The 15,716-nt window shown below is 42.7% G+C and overlaps 2 protein-coding genes across 3 annotated transcripts in view; one reads left to right on the top strand and one right to left on the bottom strand.

Annotated features, from left to right (window-relative positions):
- Window positions 1-1,966: 1,966 nt before the first annotated feature.
- Window positions 1,967-5,430, bottom strand: LOC143738636 (uncharacterized). Its single transcript, XM_077230667.1, has 3 exons — window positions 5,397-5,430; window positions 4,767-4,957; window positions 1,967-3,514 (listed from the first exon to the last, which is right to left on the bottom strand). The coding sequence occupies exons 2-3, from the start codon at window positions 4,953-4,955 to the stop codon at window positions 2,225-2,227; spliced, it is 1,479 nt and encodes a 492-aa protein (XP_077086782.1). The 5' UTR covers window positions 4,956-4,957; window positions 5,397-5,430; the 3' UTR covers window positions 1,967-2,224.
- Window positions 5,431-6,477: 1,047 nt separating this feature from the next.
- Window positions 6,478-15,716, top strand: part of LOC143738633 (protein NLRC3-like) — a 58,175-nt gene continuing 48,936 nt past the window's right edge. The window contains exons 1-3 of one of the 2 annotated variants that reach the window (XM_077230660.1): window positions 6,478-6,602; window positions 8,586-8,765; window positions 15,203-15,325. In XM_077230660.1, coding sequence (XP_077086775.1) covers window positions 8,638-8,765; window positions 15,203-15,325 — 251 coding nt within the window. In that variant the 5' untranslated portion in view covers window positions 6,478-6,602; window positions 8,586-8,637. The remainder of the gene's footprint in view (window positions 6,603-8,585; window positions 8,766-15,202; window positions 15,326-15,716) is intronic. The other variant, XM_077230661.1, reaches the window with a different exon arrangement.

Here is a 15,716-nt window from a genome sequence, read left to right as displayed (position 1 = left end):
TAGGGGGATAGATTATACAGTTTGTACATTAGAAAAACCATTACGCCTATGGAGAGTCTCCGTAAACCACATATTTGTTTGTTGACAAACGCATCACCAACACCGAACTTTCCACGCACGCTATTGGATGAAGGCAACAAATACGTCATGCAAGTTGATTATCTGGCCCAAATCAGGCTTGTGACCATGCCATGGGCCATATAAATACACTTACCCACATACACAGGAAACACACACTGTACTGATCATGTACGAGCCACAAACATGCAAACAAAACCCAGCAAGTGTTTTTATTATCAAACTTAATATTAAAATTCCTGGAGTGTCAGATGACAAAAGACATGTAAAAAATGATAGGCCGAAAATTACACCGACTATTTTTGTCTGTCTATCGATCTGTCTGATTTCCTGCAAGATTGCTCTTCTTTTTTCTCCTTCTTCTTCTTGTGGTGTGAAAATGAATTTTCGCCCTCTGCTGGCTGAAGTGTGCATCACCAAGATTGCTTAGATATTCATATTATTATTATTAATAATAATAAATGTATGATAAAAAAAAACGAAGCCTAAATCCTATTCATCAGCCCTGTTGCTTTTAAATACTTTTAGCGTATTTCCCCACTGGCATAGCAACATGAATTATGAATTATGAAGTAAACTGGTTGAATCTTCATCAGTGTCCTGATACACCGAGCTCACGATAATTTACACATCAGAGATTCAGACCTTCTGTGATACAGATGATATAGCCTACAGATCATTTATTCTCTGAACATGTTTCTAGAAAACATTCGGCTGGAACGTTTGAATAATCTATAAACTAATTGTCACGGTATACAAATGCATTGCTTCCTTCACGTCTCATGTTTATGTTGTTGTATGGAAGCACGTGTTCAGTGGGCGTGTCTGAGTGTCTTTCCTTGATCCGCTCCAGCTGATCATCATCTCATCACCAGCTGCAGCCGATCTTCTCACGCTATATATACTCACCGTGTTCTCATCCCCTTTGTCAGATCGTTGTTTGGTGTCTCTTGTGTTGGCGTTCCTGTCCTCGTGTTCCTGCATTCCAGTCTTCGTTGTTCCTGCATTCCAGTCTTCGTTGTTCCTGTGTAGTCGTCGTCTTGGTCTTGGATCGTTGGTGTTCTCTCCCCTTCACTTCATGGATACCCACCCTGACCATCGAAGTCCCATCTGTCCACACCCGTGTCAACTCTCAGTGTTCTGACTTTCTAAATAAAGACCTGAGTTTTACCTGCTTCCTGCTATTGCTTCCTGTCCTCCATTGGCAATCATGACACTAATATCATCAAGGAACAAATATAGCCTAAATCAATCACTGCTCTTAGTTGAATAATCGGGTCATTCTATGAAAATGGTGGCTTTTTGAACAGACAACTTTTAAAAAATGTAATTCTTTTTTTTATACCAAAACTTATGGTAAGATAATAGTTAACCTCTTAACATTATAAATCAACTTAAATGACAGCTTAATGTATTTTTATATTTTTACTATATTACATTAAAAAATGGTTGTGCTGCCCTTTTGTCACTGGTGTTACCTATATTTTAGATGACAATTCAGGCTTTCCAGAATGTAATTTGACTATTTAATTTGCATACATAATCAAAGACAGAAAAAGTTAATGTAATATTAAGAAATTGTCTTGATTAGTAATAATTTACTTTAAACGGGTATGTGTAAAGTTCTATTGTGTGACAATTTTTTATTTCTACCATTGTGTTTTTTGTTGTAACATTAGAAATAATTGAGGTTAAGTGATCAAAATTGAATGATCATATCCTTAAAATGCTTACTAATGAATGCAGCAACAGTTAGGTAGATACAAAAACCATAATCTAGAAACTGGACAACTCTGATGCCAGAACACCAATATGCCATGCAGTAACACCAGTGACGCAATGTAACACCAGTGACGCAATGTGAAACCAATGACATAACTTAAGATTGTTTCAAACTAATTTTTATCAATTTATTAGTGATATTTTACATTACAAATAATTATTGGTCGGATTAAGACCGAACGATGAAGCCCATTGACTAAAATGTACATAACACAACATTGTCATACAAACATAAATCATATCCACTAGAACATTACCAACACTAACATTAAACTCAAACTAAATCTGTTTTTCCAACAGTGCTGATACGAACATTTTGTATGGAATATATGTTTGTCTTTGCCATGTTATTGTAGCGTCCATTTTACACATTCAGGTGCTCCTCCAAGTACTTCCAGATACTGTGGTCAATCTGAACTGATCTTTTGTTCACTGGCAGCGGCTCTGGCATCAGACAAACAATCTGGTCATCTCCATAATAGTTGATATCATCTCTTGGGCTTGGCCAGTAAAACTTGTTGACTCCATTCCTGTGCATGCACTTAACTTTAACATTGTGTTCTTCGACCTCCAGTATAACGCCAGGGTATGGTTGTTCGTCGTAGTTCACGATGCACCACTGTCCACTGTGGTGAGACTCGATGACATCTGGACGAAGTGGAGCTGAGGTATCCGGGTTGATGACACCTGGTTGATGTGGAGGTGAGAGATCACGGCCATTGGCCAACATTGTCGGGAGGGTGACTTCTTGGAGTCCATAACATGGACAATCCAACACGCCTTCCGATGCTTGGCAGAGACAACTTATGTCTCTATATTTTAGGATGCCAGGTGTGATACTTATAACCTGGTGCATTCGCATGGTTCCTTTTATGGTTACCAGAGGTAACCCAGACATCATCTGTGCCTTTCTTTCCACCTCTTCCTCGCTGACATAATACAACTGTATTTGACTGCCAGAGTTTCTCAACTCCTGATAGAAAGACATTGCATCCATTATATCTTTCCCGTGGCGGACCAAGAGGTCAGCTGACCTCTTTAATGAACCCCCCACTCCATCCGGAGCACCCTTCCCGTGACTGGCCTCGAAAAAGTTCCACGTAGTCCCCTGGAAGCCCTTCTTGTAAGGTTCTGTACAAACCATGTAAAAGTTGCCCTTTTGTTTATATTGTGTGGCTGGACCATCACTGAAGAAGTGAAGATGTTGCACGGCAGGGTACTGGTGTTTTATCATGTCCAGGATGGGGTCCAGGTGAGCCCATATGGCTGCTGGATCATGCCTTCTGCTGGGTGAGATGGTGCAGAAGGAGATGGGGGGCTCCTCCCCCACATATATGACACCAGTGTGGAGCGTCACTTGCTTGTGTGACCCCCCGAAGTGAACTGACTGGATCTCTGAAGCATACTTGCAAGTGAAGTTCTCACTAAAGTCTATATGGATCAGGCAATCATTGGTCAGGTTTTCCCTCAGAGTCCGGTAGATGCTGTACTGCCATCTGATGTTGAACAGATGTCTCCTGAATGTAAAGAGCCTATTTTGGAATTGGGTCACCAGCTCTTCCTCTGTTATGGCTATATCCTTCTTCACAGTGATTAAGCTACTTTTCTGTTGTTCTTCATTTGCTCTGCTGTGCTCTATCTTCTCCAGACACCACTGGGTGAGCGACACCTCTTTGTTGGATTGCTGTCTGGCCGGTGATACAGTGGAGTGTTCACATTCTTGGCATTCACCATAGGCGCATGTCTTTGAATTGTTACAGACTGTGCTATCTGCCATCTCCTCCAGATTGCTGGACTGTGAAAGGCCAAGTTTGTGCATTTTATCCACCATAAACTGTAAGTTCTCATGTGTCTTGCACTGGCAAGTTTCTCGGTCTCTCTCCTTCGGTGTCACCACCCAAAAGGGTCTCAACCTGCAGAAGAAGGCATATGAAATGTTTTGCCCATGCTCAGCAACAAATTTCCTGTGGAGGTTTTTCTGGGTATCACAAAGGAGCCTCCTCTGTTTCTTAATTTTTCTTAGTGTGATAGTGTTTTTCTTGCCAGGCGTTTGCCTGCTGACATCATCTCTTAGGTAGAACTGTCCTACAGCTCTCTTGTTTATTTCGGCCAAGCTTGTTTGCCGAGCTCTGTTTTGTGGCTTCCAGGCTTTGTATGAGAAACCAATCATCTTCTGGCACAACTTTTTGAATTTGTATTTCTTTATCAGCTTTCCTGTCAGTATATTTACAACCACCTGTTTGGCTTTGGCTGCTTTGGCTGCTTTGTACTTTGCTCTTAGATCCCCCAAGAGAGCATAATGGAAGTTTAGAGTTCTTTTTATAGATGAAGAGGCAGGACAGTCTTGTAGAGTGCTTCTCGTCTTTGTTCTTGGACTTTCAAGGTCTTGATTTTTACCCTGCAAACGGTGACAACGTTTCTTGTATTTGTGGTATAGTCTTTTGTGCTTTTCTAACTTCTCTTGCAACTCCTGACATTTTCTTCGGTTTATCTGTACTTCTCTCCTGCGCACTCTCCGCCCTTGGATTTGTTGTCTGTAAAGCATAAAGATGTAATTTGTATTCGATTTACAATGTGAGATGCATGCAACATAATGCAACCATGAAATCTTACTCTATTTCTGCCTATACACAAAACTATGCAGCTTGTTAAAACAGTATCAATTACTGTGCAATGTGACAAATATTGTGTAGGCCTACTTCAAGGGATAGTTCACCCAAATTACAAAATTACATATTGGTTTCCTTACTGTGTAAGCAGTCTAGTGGATAAGTACTTTTGTCTTCCTACAGACACATTGTCTTAAATTCTGACCTTGCAGTACTGGGTTGACTGTCTGGAGTGGATGGGGGGGTCAACACTGTCTTTCCTGCTTTCATTCTCTCTCTGTGTTTTGCCTGTCTGACCCGCCATTTCCTTTGCTCCTGTCTTTTTCCCCTTTCTGTGAGATCCTTCACTCTCTTTCTTTTTTTACTCTCTAGATCCTTTAAATATGTCTGGTGTTTCTGATTAAGGTAGGCTGCTCTGCGGTCTGGGTCAGCGTCCCTGCGCTGCCTGTAGAGTTTTTGCTTTTCAGCAGCACTTAATTTCGCCATATCTGTCAAAAGGAAAGCCATATTATGTATGTACAATATTGAAACAGTAATAAAATGTAACAAGTCTTTATTAATATAATTGTTTAGGCTTTTATGAAATCTTATGTTGAGAAAAATGTTAGTGGTGTTATTGATTGTCACTGGTGTTATCATCATGTCACTGGTGTTACCAGCAGCAACAGTAACACCAGTGACGGTAACACCAGTGACAAATCTGCAGACAAGATGGGATATCTAAGATGGCGGCCACAATAACTCAAACCACACTTCTTAAATTGTAAATAAATCACTTAATCATGCAATTTGAACAATTATTTTAATCAAATTTCTTTTCCCCTTACTATAAACTGTAGAACACCAGTGACGCATCTTAAGTCCTTGCATGAAATTATCAAATTATTTATCAAATTGCTTAAAGATGAAGAGAGAGTGAACACTCACCATGTGCTTTTCAAAACAGCCCCTCCTCCAACGAGCCTTTGACCCAGGAAGAAGTTGGCAAGGATGTTGAATTTTTTCAAAGTGGTGTTTTTTATAAATTGTAACACCAGTGACATGAATTTGAGGGACAGCTATTCCCTGTAAATTATTTATAATATTTAGTTGATATTTTAGTTTTTTAAGTAGTCCACTAAATAACTATACTACTTACATTTGTATTATGACATTTAAAGGGGGAGAAAAATATATTTATTAACTCAAAATATGTCACTAAACAACGACTCCTGACCTGAGGGACAAGCCAATTCCATGGTACTGACCGTATTCTACAATATATAAAAAAATTGCTTTTCAATATAACTGTCTTACATATGTTTTATTAACAATAAAACACTTAAATTAAAACAAAAAACTGACATTTTGTGTTGTAACCTGACACTTTTAAGTGTTTTTCCTGGTGGTTAAGGCCGGGACAGGAAAGCCACCATTTTCGTAGAATGACCCAATCATTAACCTGATAAGAAATCAGAATCTGAACATTTTAACAATGTGGCAGAAAAAGTAACAACATGAAAACTCCAGCTGATGATGATGATGATGAAGGTGATGATGATGGTGATGATGAAAGATATCTAAAGTTGATTATGACTCGTCAAACACAGAGATATCTCTAATTTAATTATCTAGTAAAAATTGTAATTTGATACTAAATTTTGATCTAATTAGAATTATGCTTAGTACAAAATTAAACTTTGAATACAATTTCTACAATTGAAAACTCATTTGAAGACATCAGAAAATAATTTCCAATGGAAGTCAATTGAAAAATATGAGTAGTCAAAATAACATTACAGTATCTCGAATGTAATGACTAGTCATAATCACATTGTAGAAATATTAATTACTACAAAAGTAATTAATTACGTAATTACTACTTAATTAGGAGTCAAAATTGTAAAATAGATAGCTGGAATTGGAATTTTGAGTAGTAAAAACAAAATGTTGACTAGTACAGCCGGGTGTTTAATGCAAACACGTCTTGCCATAGTAGCCTTCAGTTCTGCGTCATCACGTTCAGCTCAGTTTGGGGCGGAGCTTTTTAGACGAACGCATATAATGAAACCGAAAGCACAGCAGTCGTGACAGATGATGACTGTAGATGTCATTTCAGAAGATTAAGAAACAGACATGTGTTTAGAGGTTACGGTAAGTTCTTTAAAACGTTTCAAAGCTGTCAATAAGGAACACATTTGACTTTAAGCACGTCTTCAAACTCAAACACGTGATTAATTTTCAGTTGTCACGGGATGTTTTATTATAAGTTGAACTGTTTTATTAATTGACTAAACTGGGAAAAGTAGAATCACACTTTGAAATGTACAATTTGTGTTTTTTGTATTATTAAACAAAAATATTTTGTATTTTATATTGCCTTGATTTATTCTAGTGAAGTTTATTCTAGTCTTGAGATAAAGGACCAAACATGTCACACTTTAAAAATGCTAAACAAAAATGCTAAATGCATTAAAAATGCTTTAAAAATGCTTTAAAAATGCTTTAAAAATGCTTTAAAAATGTTAAAAAATACAACAAGCAACAAATTAAAAAATATACATTTAAAGCAGAGATCTGTCATATCAAACAATACAAAAAGTACATATTGAATTATATTTTCTAAGTTGTGTCTTCAATGTGAATCAATTCATCGATTTTTTTTTTCTTCTCCATATATTAATTTCTCTCTCCATATAATTCTGCATAAATCAGGCAATGTCATCATGGTCATCTTACTCTGAAGACCCCTTTCCTATTACATTGTGGATCTCACAGTAGGACACAGTCCTGAAAGTTTTATATATTTTTATATCTTATACAAACAATGTTGAAGTCTCTGCAGTCACAGCTTTAAAATGACAACTCTGTCATCCTGGTGTAATAGTTTCTGTAAATAGTTGTGGGATAAATCTTGCCATTTTTGTTGCATATGGGGAATTGTTGGAAATGTGTGTGTGTGTGTGTGTATATATATATATATATTCATTACATCATTACATCCACTGTCACTTCAAAATCTAAATTGATAATTCTAATTTTAAGGAATATTGCAGTTCTTTTGTGCACATAATTTTTTACAACCTGTGACTCACATGATATCACAGCAATAGCAAACCCTGATGTAATGGACTTCACAGAGAGCGAACATGTCCGACGGCAGTTTCCCACTGCTTAAGTCATGCAGGTCAGGCACAAATAACTGATCCGGTTTAAAGTCAGGCCACAGATCCTTTGGATTCACTTTGGGAACATTTCTGTTGCTGCTACAGGGCGCACATAATAATGCTCACCATTACATTCAACCTAACATAAGCTTGTATTCTGTGAGCTACTGGAGACCCAGAATGAAACGTACTATACCGCTAAAAGGAGAAAAACAAACCACTTGTTTTAGTGTAAAAAGTAATTATTTGTCTTAATTTTGTTATCTTTTCAATCAGTTGTAGCCTCAGTTGGACCTTTGTCAACTCGGTCAGTATTTAACACTATCAGATAAATATTGTATTATTTTTTCAATTTATTGTGTTAAAACATCAACTGAACTACATTATATTGTGTATGATTCACCTAAGGGTTAGATTATATATGTTTAATATTAAAAAAGGAGGAGTATTAAGGAATTAGGAACTGGGTTGTTCATTAAAACCCTTATCCAGCAATTATTTTATAAATTTTATAAAACTTTTTTAGAGAATAGTTTATCACTTAGCTCCTTTACTGAAAACCATTATTAGATAATTTAAGACTTTAGACTGTTGTTGGGTGAATCAAATGGAAGTAACATGCTTTTTATTGCATCTGATGGAGCAAATTAAGTTATGAAGTGAATAAATGTACATTTTAAAAAAAACGTGTTCCCTTACATGGTTCATTAGCTGAGACCTTTGTCTAAAAATATATAAATTATTAATAATATATTATTAAATAATAAAAACTAACTTGTCACACATTACTCACATCAGCGCACACAAATGTTTTTTCTCGCATTCATTTTTGAATTCTCAAATCTCATTGGAAGGAAATTGCACATACAGACAATCTGCTTTACTCTAAACGTTGTATTTACAGATCGAGTAAACCCCATTTTAATTTACTTCAGTTGTGAATTATGTATGCCCTCTGTGCCACACACAGGTCTGAAATTCGCACATCATGGAGGAAGAGAAAGAAGCAAACTTCCTGTAAAATGAGTGTGTGTGAGGAGAGAGAGGAGGAGAACTGTACCGGTAAAATGAGTGTGTGTGAGGAGAGAGAGGAGGAGGTGGATCTCCTCCCTGATCTCAGTGATGGACCTTCTGTGACCTCTGACCCTGTGTGAGTATCGTGAAACTGCTGAACTATCTACTATAGTGAAACTTGGATGTGAAATTAAATTACTTAATGTGGTGAATCACTTATAGAAGTAACTTTCTCTGAAATGTGGACAACAGTAAATGAAAAAAGAAAATAAAAATTAAGAAAATATTAAGCTCTGTAAATATTTAAAACACCCCCCAAACATGCATTTTTTATAGTATAGTTAGTAGATGAAATGTAGCCAGTTTTAAGCAATATTCTGTATTTGAAAAGATACTGTATGCAACAACAAAAAATATTAAATCAAAGTATTTAAGAATCCTCTAGAGTAACAATGACATTGAATGATCTCTCTGTAATTATAACACGTGTTTCGTTTTATTCTGCAACTTCCAGCTGCAACTGAATTCAGCTCTTGCATTAAATGTTAGAATATTTACTTCCATATGGTACATACTGTGGTATAGCTGGTATTTTGAGGCTTGGGTATCTGCGACAGCACCCTAGCGCTGGTCAAGTCAAGTCACCCTTACTTATGTAGAGCTTTATACAATAAAGATTGTTTAAAAGCAGATTTACAGGGATAAACAGGAAAATAAGGATTCAGTGATGTAAACAGAGTTCAATTCTGCTGCACAGCAAAGACTCCAGTGTTAAATTAACACTCCTGGGAGTGTATATGAGTCCACACTCAAGAGTGTAAAGTGTTAAAATAGTGTTAAATTAACACTCAAGAGTGTTAAAGTTAATGAGATAATTAAGGGATTAGTTTAGTGATGATTGATCATTATTGAAGACATCTGATGGAGAATCACTGATGGAGAAAATCTCAAATTGTAAGTCACCATTATGGTGATCCGTGTTTGATTTAGTTGGGCTCTTGACCCTTATGTGTTTACTTTAAATTTTGCTTGTCTGCTGTTATTGATGTCAGGTGAACAAAGAAAAATGTGATCTGATGGTGTTGGTTATGTTAAGACATAATCATCTTGTGATCCGAAAAACGAAACTTATTGAGATAGTTTGGTTTAACTTGTTAATTACAGCAGCTCTGTGATTCTACAGCATATGATTTTCAGTATTTTTCATATAATCCAAAATATTTAATAAACATTGTTCTGATCTGTTACGTGTGGGTTTTTGTTGTGTCTTGTATATCACGTGATCCCTTGTTTGTCATGTGATCCTGCCATGTGTCTTGTCTTTTGTTTGTTGTTGCTCAGTGTCCACAGGTGTTCCTCGTCCATGTTTATTAGTCTCCCCAGGTGTTTCTCATTAACCACGCCCCCTTGTTATCTTGTTTAGCTTGTTTGTCTGTGTATTTAAACCCCTGTGTTTCAGTTGTTGGCTGTCGGTTGTTGTTTGATGTGTGTTGTTCCCAGTTTCCTTGTTCCGTGTCCCGTGTGCCTTATTCTGAGTTTACCCTGGATATTCTGTTTGTTGAATTATTAAAGTGCTTGCGATTGGATTCACTCTCCGCTTCATCCTTGCTGCAACGCAACAGAACAACCGACCAAAAATGAATCCAGCAGCACGGACCTCGTCTGATCTCCCCAGCATGAGCCGGGAATTCGCGGGTCAGATCGCAGCCTTGGCTCTGGATAGCCCTGATTTATTTCAGTTCACGTGGGGATTTATTCCTCTTGCTACTTCCTGCTCCCTCGAAGACGAGGCAATTAAATTGTGTTACCGGCTGGGGGCTAAGGAGGTCAACCCGAGGGAGCTTCCCAATATCTCTGGTCTGGACTGGAGAGAGGCACTTTCCCGATGTCTGGAGAGCTTCCTCCCATGGTACGCCAGGTCATCATCTGACCTCCACGCCCAGCTGGATTTTCACGTCCAGCCAGAGCTTCCCGTCAGCCACGTCCAGCCAGAGCTTCCCATCAGCCACGTCCAGCCAGAGCTTCCCGTCAGCCACGTCCAGCCAGAGCTTCACGTCAGCCACGTCCAGCCAGAGCTTCACGTCAGCCACGTCCAGCCAGAGCTTCACGTCAGCCACGTCCAGCCAGAGCTTCACGTCAGCCACGTCCAGCCAGAGCTTCCCGTCAGCCACGTCCAGCCAGAGCTTCACGTCAGCCACGTCCAGCCAGAGCTTCACGTCAGCCACGTCCAGCCAGAGCTTCACGTCAGCCACGTCCAGCCAGAGCTTCACGTCAGCCACGTCCAGCCAGAGCTTCACGTCAGCCACGTCCAGCCAGAGCTTCACGTCAGCCACGTCCAGCCAGAGCCTTCACCGCTGGTCCCGTCCAGCACAGGGCCTTCACCGCTGGTCCCGTCCAGCACAGGGCCTTCACAGCTGGTCCCGTCCAGCACAGGGCCTTCACCGCTGGTCCCGTCCAGCACAGGGCCTTCACCGCTGGTCCCGTCCAGCACAGGGCCTTCCCCGGTGGTCCCGTCCAGCACAGGGCCTTCACCGCTGGTCCCGTCCAGCACAGGGGCTAAGGAGGCTAAGGAGGTCAACCCGAGGGAGCTTCCCAATATCTCTGGTCTGGACTGGAGAGAGGCACTCTCCCGATGTCTGGAGAGCTTCCTCCCATGGTACGCCAGGTCATCATCTGACCTCCACGCCCAGCTGGATTTTCACGTCCAGCCAGAGCTTCACGTCAGCCACGTCCAGCCAGAGCTTCCCGTCAGCCACGTCCAGCCAGAGCTTCACGTCAGCCACGTCCAGCCAGAGCTTCACGTCAGCCACGTCCAGCCAGAGCTTCCCGTCAGCCACGTCCAGCCAGAGCTTCACGTCAGCCACGTCCAGCCAGAGCTTCACGTCAGCCACGTCCAGCCAGAGCTTCACGTCAGCCACGTCCAGCCAGAGCTTCACGTCAGCCACGTCCAGCCAGAGCTTCCCGTCAGCCACGTCCAGCCAGAGCTTCACGTCAGCCACGTCCAGCCAGAGCTTCACGTCAGCCACGTCCAGCCAGAGCTTCACGTCAGCCACGTCCAGCCAGAGCTTCACGTCAGCCACGTCCAGCCAGAGCTTCACGTCAGCCACGTCCAGCCAGAGCTTCACGTCAGCCACGTCCAGCCAGAGCCTTCACCGCTGGTCCCGTCCAGCACAGGGCCTTCACCGCTGGTCCCGTCCAGCACAGGGCCTTCACAGCTGGTCCCGTCCAGCACAGGGCCTTCACCGCTGGTCCCGTCCAGCACAGGGCCTTCACCGCTGGTCCCGTCCAGCACAGGGCCTTCCCCGGTGGTCCCGTCCAGCACAGGGCCTTCACCGCTGGTCCCGTCCAGCACAGGGGCTAAGGAGGCTAAGGAGGTCAACCCGAGGGAGCTTCCCAATATCTCTGGTCTGGACTGGAGAGAGGCACTCTCCCGATGTCTGGAGAGCTTCCTCCCATGGTACGCCAGGTCATCATCTGACCTCCACGCCCAGCTGGATTTTCACGTCCAGCCAGAGCTTCACGTCAGCCACGTCCAGCCAGAGCTTCCCGTCAGCCACGTCCAGCCAGAGCTTCACGTCAGCCACGTCCAGCCAGAGCTTCACGTCAGCCACGTCCAGCCAGAGCTTCACGTCAGCCACGTCCAGCCAGAGCTTCACGTCAGCCACGTCCAGCCAGAGCTTCACGTCAGCCACGTCCAGCCAGAGCCTTCACCGCTGGTCCCGTCCAGCACAGGGCCTTCACCGCTGGTCCTGTCTAGCACAGGGCCTTCACCGCTGGTCCCGTCCAGCACAGGGCCTTCCCCGCTGGTCCCGTCCAGCCTTCACCGCTGGTCCCGTCCAGCACAGGGCCTTCACCGCTGGTCCCGTCCAGCACAGAGCCTTCACCGCTGGTCCCGTCCAGCACAGATAGCCGGTGTCTGTTCCTGAGCCGAAGCCAGTGTCTGTTCCTGAGCCGGAGCCAGTGTCTGTTCCTGAGCCGGAGCCAGTGTCTGTTCCTGAGCCGGAGCCAGTGTCTGTTCCTGAGCCGGAGCCAGTGTCTGTTCCTGAGCCGGAGCCAGTGTCTGTTCCTGAGCCGGAGCCAGTGTCTGTTCCTGAGCCGGAGCCAGTGTTGTCTGTTCCTGAGCCGGAGCCAGTGTTGTCTGTTCCCGAGCCGGAGCCAGTGTTGTCTGTTCCCGAGCCAGAGTCTGTGTTGTCTGTTCCCGAGCCAGAGTCTGTGTTGTCTGTTCCCGAGCCAGAGTCTGTGTTGTCTGTTCCCGAGCCAGAGTCTGTGTTGTCTGTTCCCGAGCCAGAGTGTGTGGTGTCTGTTCCCGAGCCAGTGTGTGTGTGTTGTCTGTTCCCCAACCAGAGTCTGTGTTGTCTGTTCCCGAGCCAGAGTCTGTGTTGTCTGTTCCCGAGCCAGAGTCTGTGTTGTCTGTTCCCGAGCCAGAGTCTGTGTTGTCTGTTCCCGAGCCAGAGTCTGTGTTGTCTGTTCCCGAGCCAGTGTGTGTGTTGTCTGTTCCCGAGCCAGTGTGTGTGTTGTCTGTTCCCCAGCCAGTGTGTGTGTTGTCTGTTCCCGAGCCAGTGTGTGTGTTGTCTGTTCCCCAACCAGTGTGTGTGTCGTCCGTTCCCGAGCCGGTGTCTGCTGTTCCCGAGCCGGTGTCTGCTGTTCCCGAGCCGGTCTCTGCTGTTCCTGAGCCGGTCTCTGCGCCGCCCTGGCCGCCCGAGGTGTCTTCGCCGCCCTGGCCGCCCGAGGGGTCTTCGCCGCCCTGGCCGCCCGAGGGGTCTTCGCCGCCCTGGCCGCCCGAGGGGTCTTCGCCGCCCTGGCCGCCCCAGGGGTCGTCTCCGCCCTGGCCGCCCGAGGGGTCGTCTCCGCCCTGGCCGCCCGAGGGGTCGTCTCCGCCCTGGCCGCCCGACGGACTGTCTTCTCCGCCCTGGCCGCCCGACGGACTGTCTTCTCCGCCCTGGCCGCCCGACGGACTGTCTTCTCCGCCGTGGCCGCCCGAGGGGTCGTCTCTGCCCTGGTCCCCTGCACGAACCTGGCCCTCCGTCCCTCCCCCAAGACCGCCTCCACTTCACCACCCTCCTAAACTTTAGTGTTTTTGTTTCAAGGGGCGTCGGGAGCCGCCCATGGGGGGGGGCTATGTTACGTGTGGGTTTTTGTTGTGTCTTGTATATCACGTGATCCCTTGTTTGTCATCTGATCCTGCCATGTGTCTTGTCTTTTGTTTGTTGTTGCTCAGTGTCCACAGGTGTTCCTCGTCCATGTTTATTAGTCTCCCCAGGTGTTTCTCATTAACCACGCCCCCTTGTTATCTTGTTTAGCTTGTTTGTCTGTGTATTTAAACCCCTGTGTTTCAGTTGTTGGCTGTCGGTTGTTGTTTGATGTGTGTTGTTCCCAGTTTCCTTGTTCCGTGTCCCGTGTGCCTTATTCTGAGTTTACCCTGGATATTCTGTTTGTTGGATTATTAAAGTGCTTGCGATTGGATTCACTGTCCGCTTCATCCTTGCTGCAACGCAACATGATCAAAAGACTTTCAAATGAATTTATTTAGAAACACATACATCAATAATCAGCCTGTGAATCTCAACAATGGTGACAATAATAAAGCATGTTGCAGTGGCTGCCACCAATCACAACTCATTAATGGCTCCCATCATGCATTGCGGTATGAATAAATTATGATCTGGATTGTCTATGTAATTTAGTTTTCCTAATTGAATATTCTGCTCGTCACCATTGTTGAGATGCATAAACTGAATCTTGACGTCTGTGTGTGCCTAAAAGAAAGATTTTTTTTAAACAACTTTTCAGAAATCCTTTGTATTATATCTAAAATTCTGGATATTTATGCAGAATCATAGTTATGCTGTAATCAACAACATAAATCTAAGTCAGAAATAAGGATCTTAATTAGTTCAGTGATCAAGTTCAAATGATGATTGTCATACTATAACCAACACCATCAGATCACTTTTTTTCTTTGTTCATCTGGCAGTTATAACTCAGTTACAACAGCCAAACAAAATCTAAAGTAAACATATAAGGGTCAAGAGCCCAACTAAAGCAAACAGTGATCACCATAAAGGTGGCTTACAATTTGAGATTTTCTCTTTCAGTGATTCTGCTAGTTAACATCAGATGTCTTCAATAATGATCAATCATCACTCAATTAATCCCTTAATTATCTCATTAACTTTAACACTCTTGAGTGTTAATTTAACACTCATATTTTAACACTTTACTCTCTTGAGTGTGGACTCATATACACTCCCAGGAGTGTTAATTTAACACTGGAGTTTTTGCTGTGTGTAAAGCAGCTGTAGTCAGTGATGATTCACTGCTCATGCAACACTAAATGGGACCATGATAAGACTAAATTTATATTTATATTATCTTCAAAAAAAGAAGGAAATACATTTGAGCTCTTCCCTTAACTTTTTGATGCCTGAGATTTCCAAACTTTACAATAAGTACCCAAGTATCAACAACAAAGACAGCATGCTTATAATGGCGTATTTTGTCAGTATTAATAAACTGTTCAGTTTTACATTGCAGACAGATAATTTGCATCCATCAAATCCGTCTTTTTCCCAGGATCATCAACAGGAAGAGAAAGAGAGCAGCTTCTCAAGTATCCGACTGTGTGTCCATGAAGACTAACAGATCCATGATTGATCCCTGTAATCTCAGTGATAGTGCAGTGAACATTGACCCTGTGTGAGTATGATCATGTGGATAATAATGTCGGCTTATGTGTGAAAGTGTAAGGAAGCGAGTGATAAGGATAAAGAGGAATAATCTGTGATTGATCATAACTCATGTGTGAGGTGAGCGTGCGATGAGTAGGTGGTGTTTCACTGCGAAACATTCAGGATGGATATCGTTTCCAATAGAAATGTGATGTGGTCACATGTGTTTCAGTGATCTAATAATAAAATGTTTAAAATCCATGTAAGGCTGTATATTAACTTTTTTGCACCTAGCACTGATGCTACAGAGGTTAAAAGTTTTGTAGCACAGGCCACACAATTGTAGCACAAGAATAAAATGTTTGTTTCAATCTCTGAAAACAGCCACACTAATAAATATAGCTGCAAACAGCAATACC

This window comes from Siphateles boraxobius, unplaced genomic scaffold, assembly GCF_051911475.1.
Source record: "Siphateles boraxobius isolate OS27281-9 unplaced genomic scaffold, OSU_SipBor_1 15, whole genome shotgun sequence".
Taxonomy (NCBI): domain Eukaryota; kingdom Metazoa; phylum Chordata; class Actinopteri; order Cypriniformes; family Leuciscidae; genus Siphateles; species Siphateles boraxobius.
The sequence above is the reverse complement of the archived record's forward strand: the minus strand, read 5'-3'. Positions and strand labels throughout refer to the sequence as shown.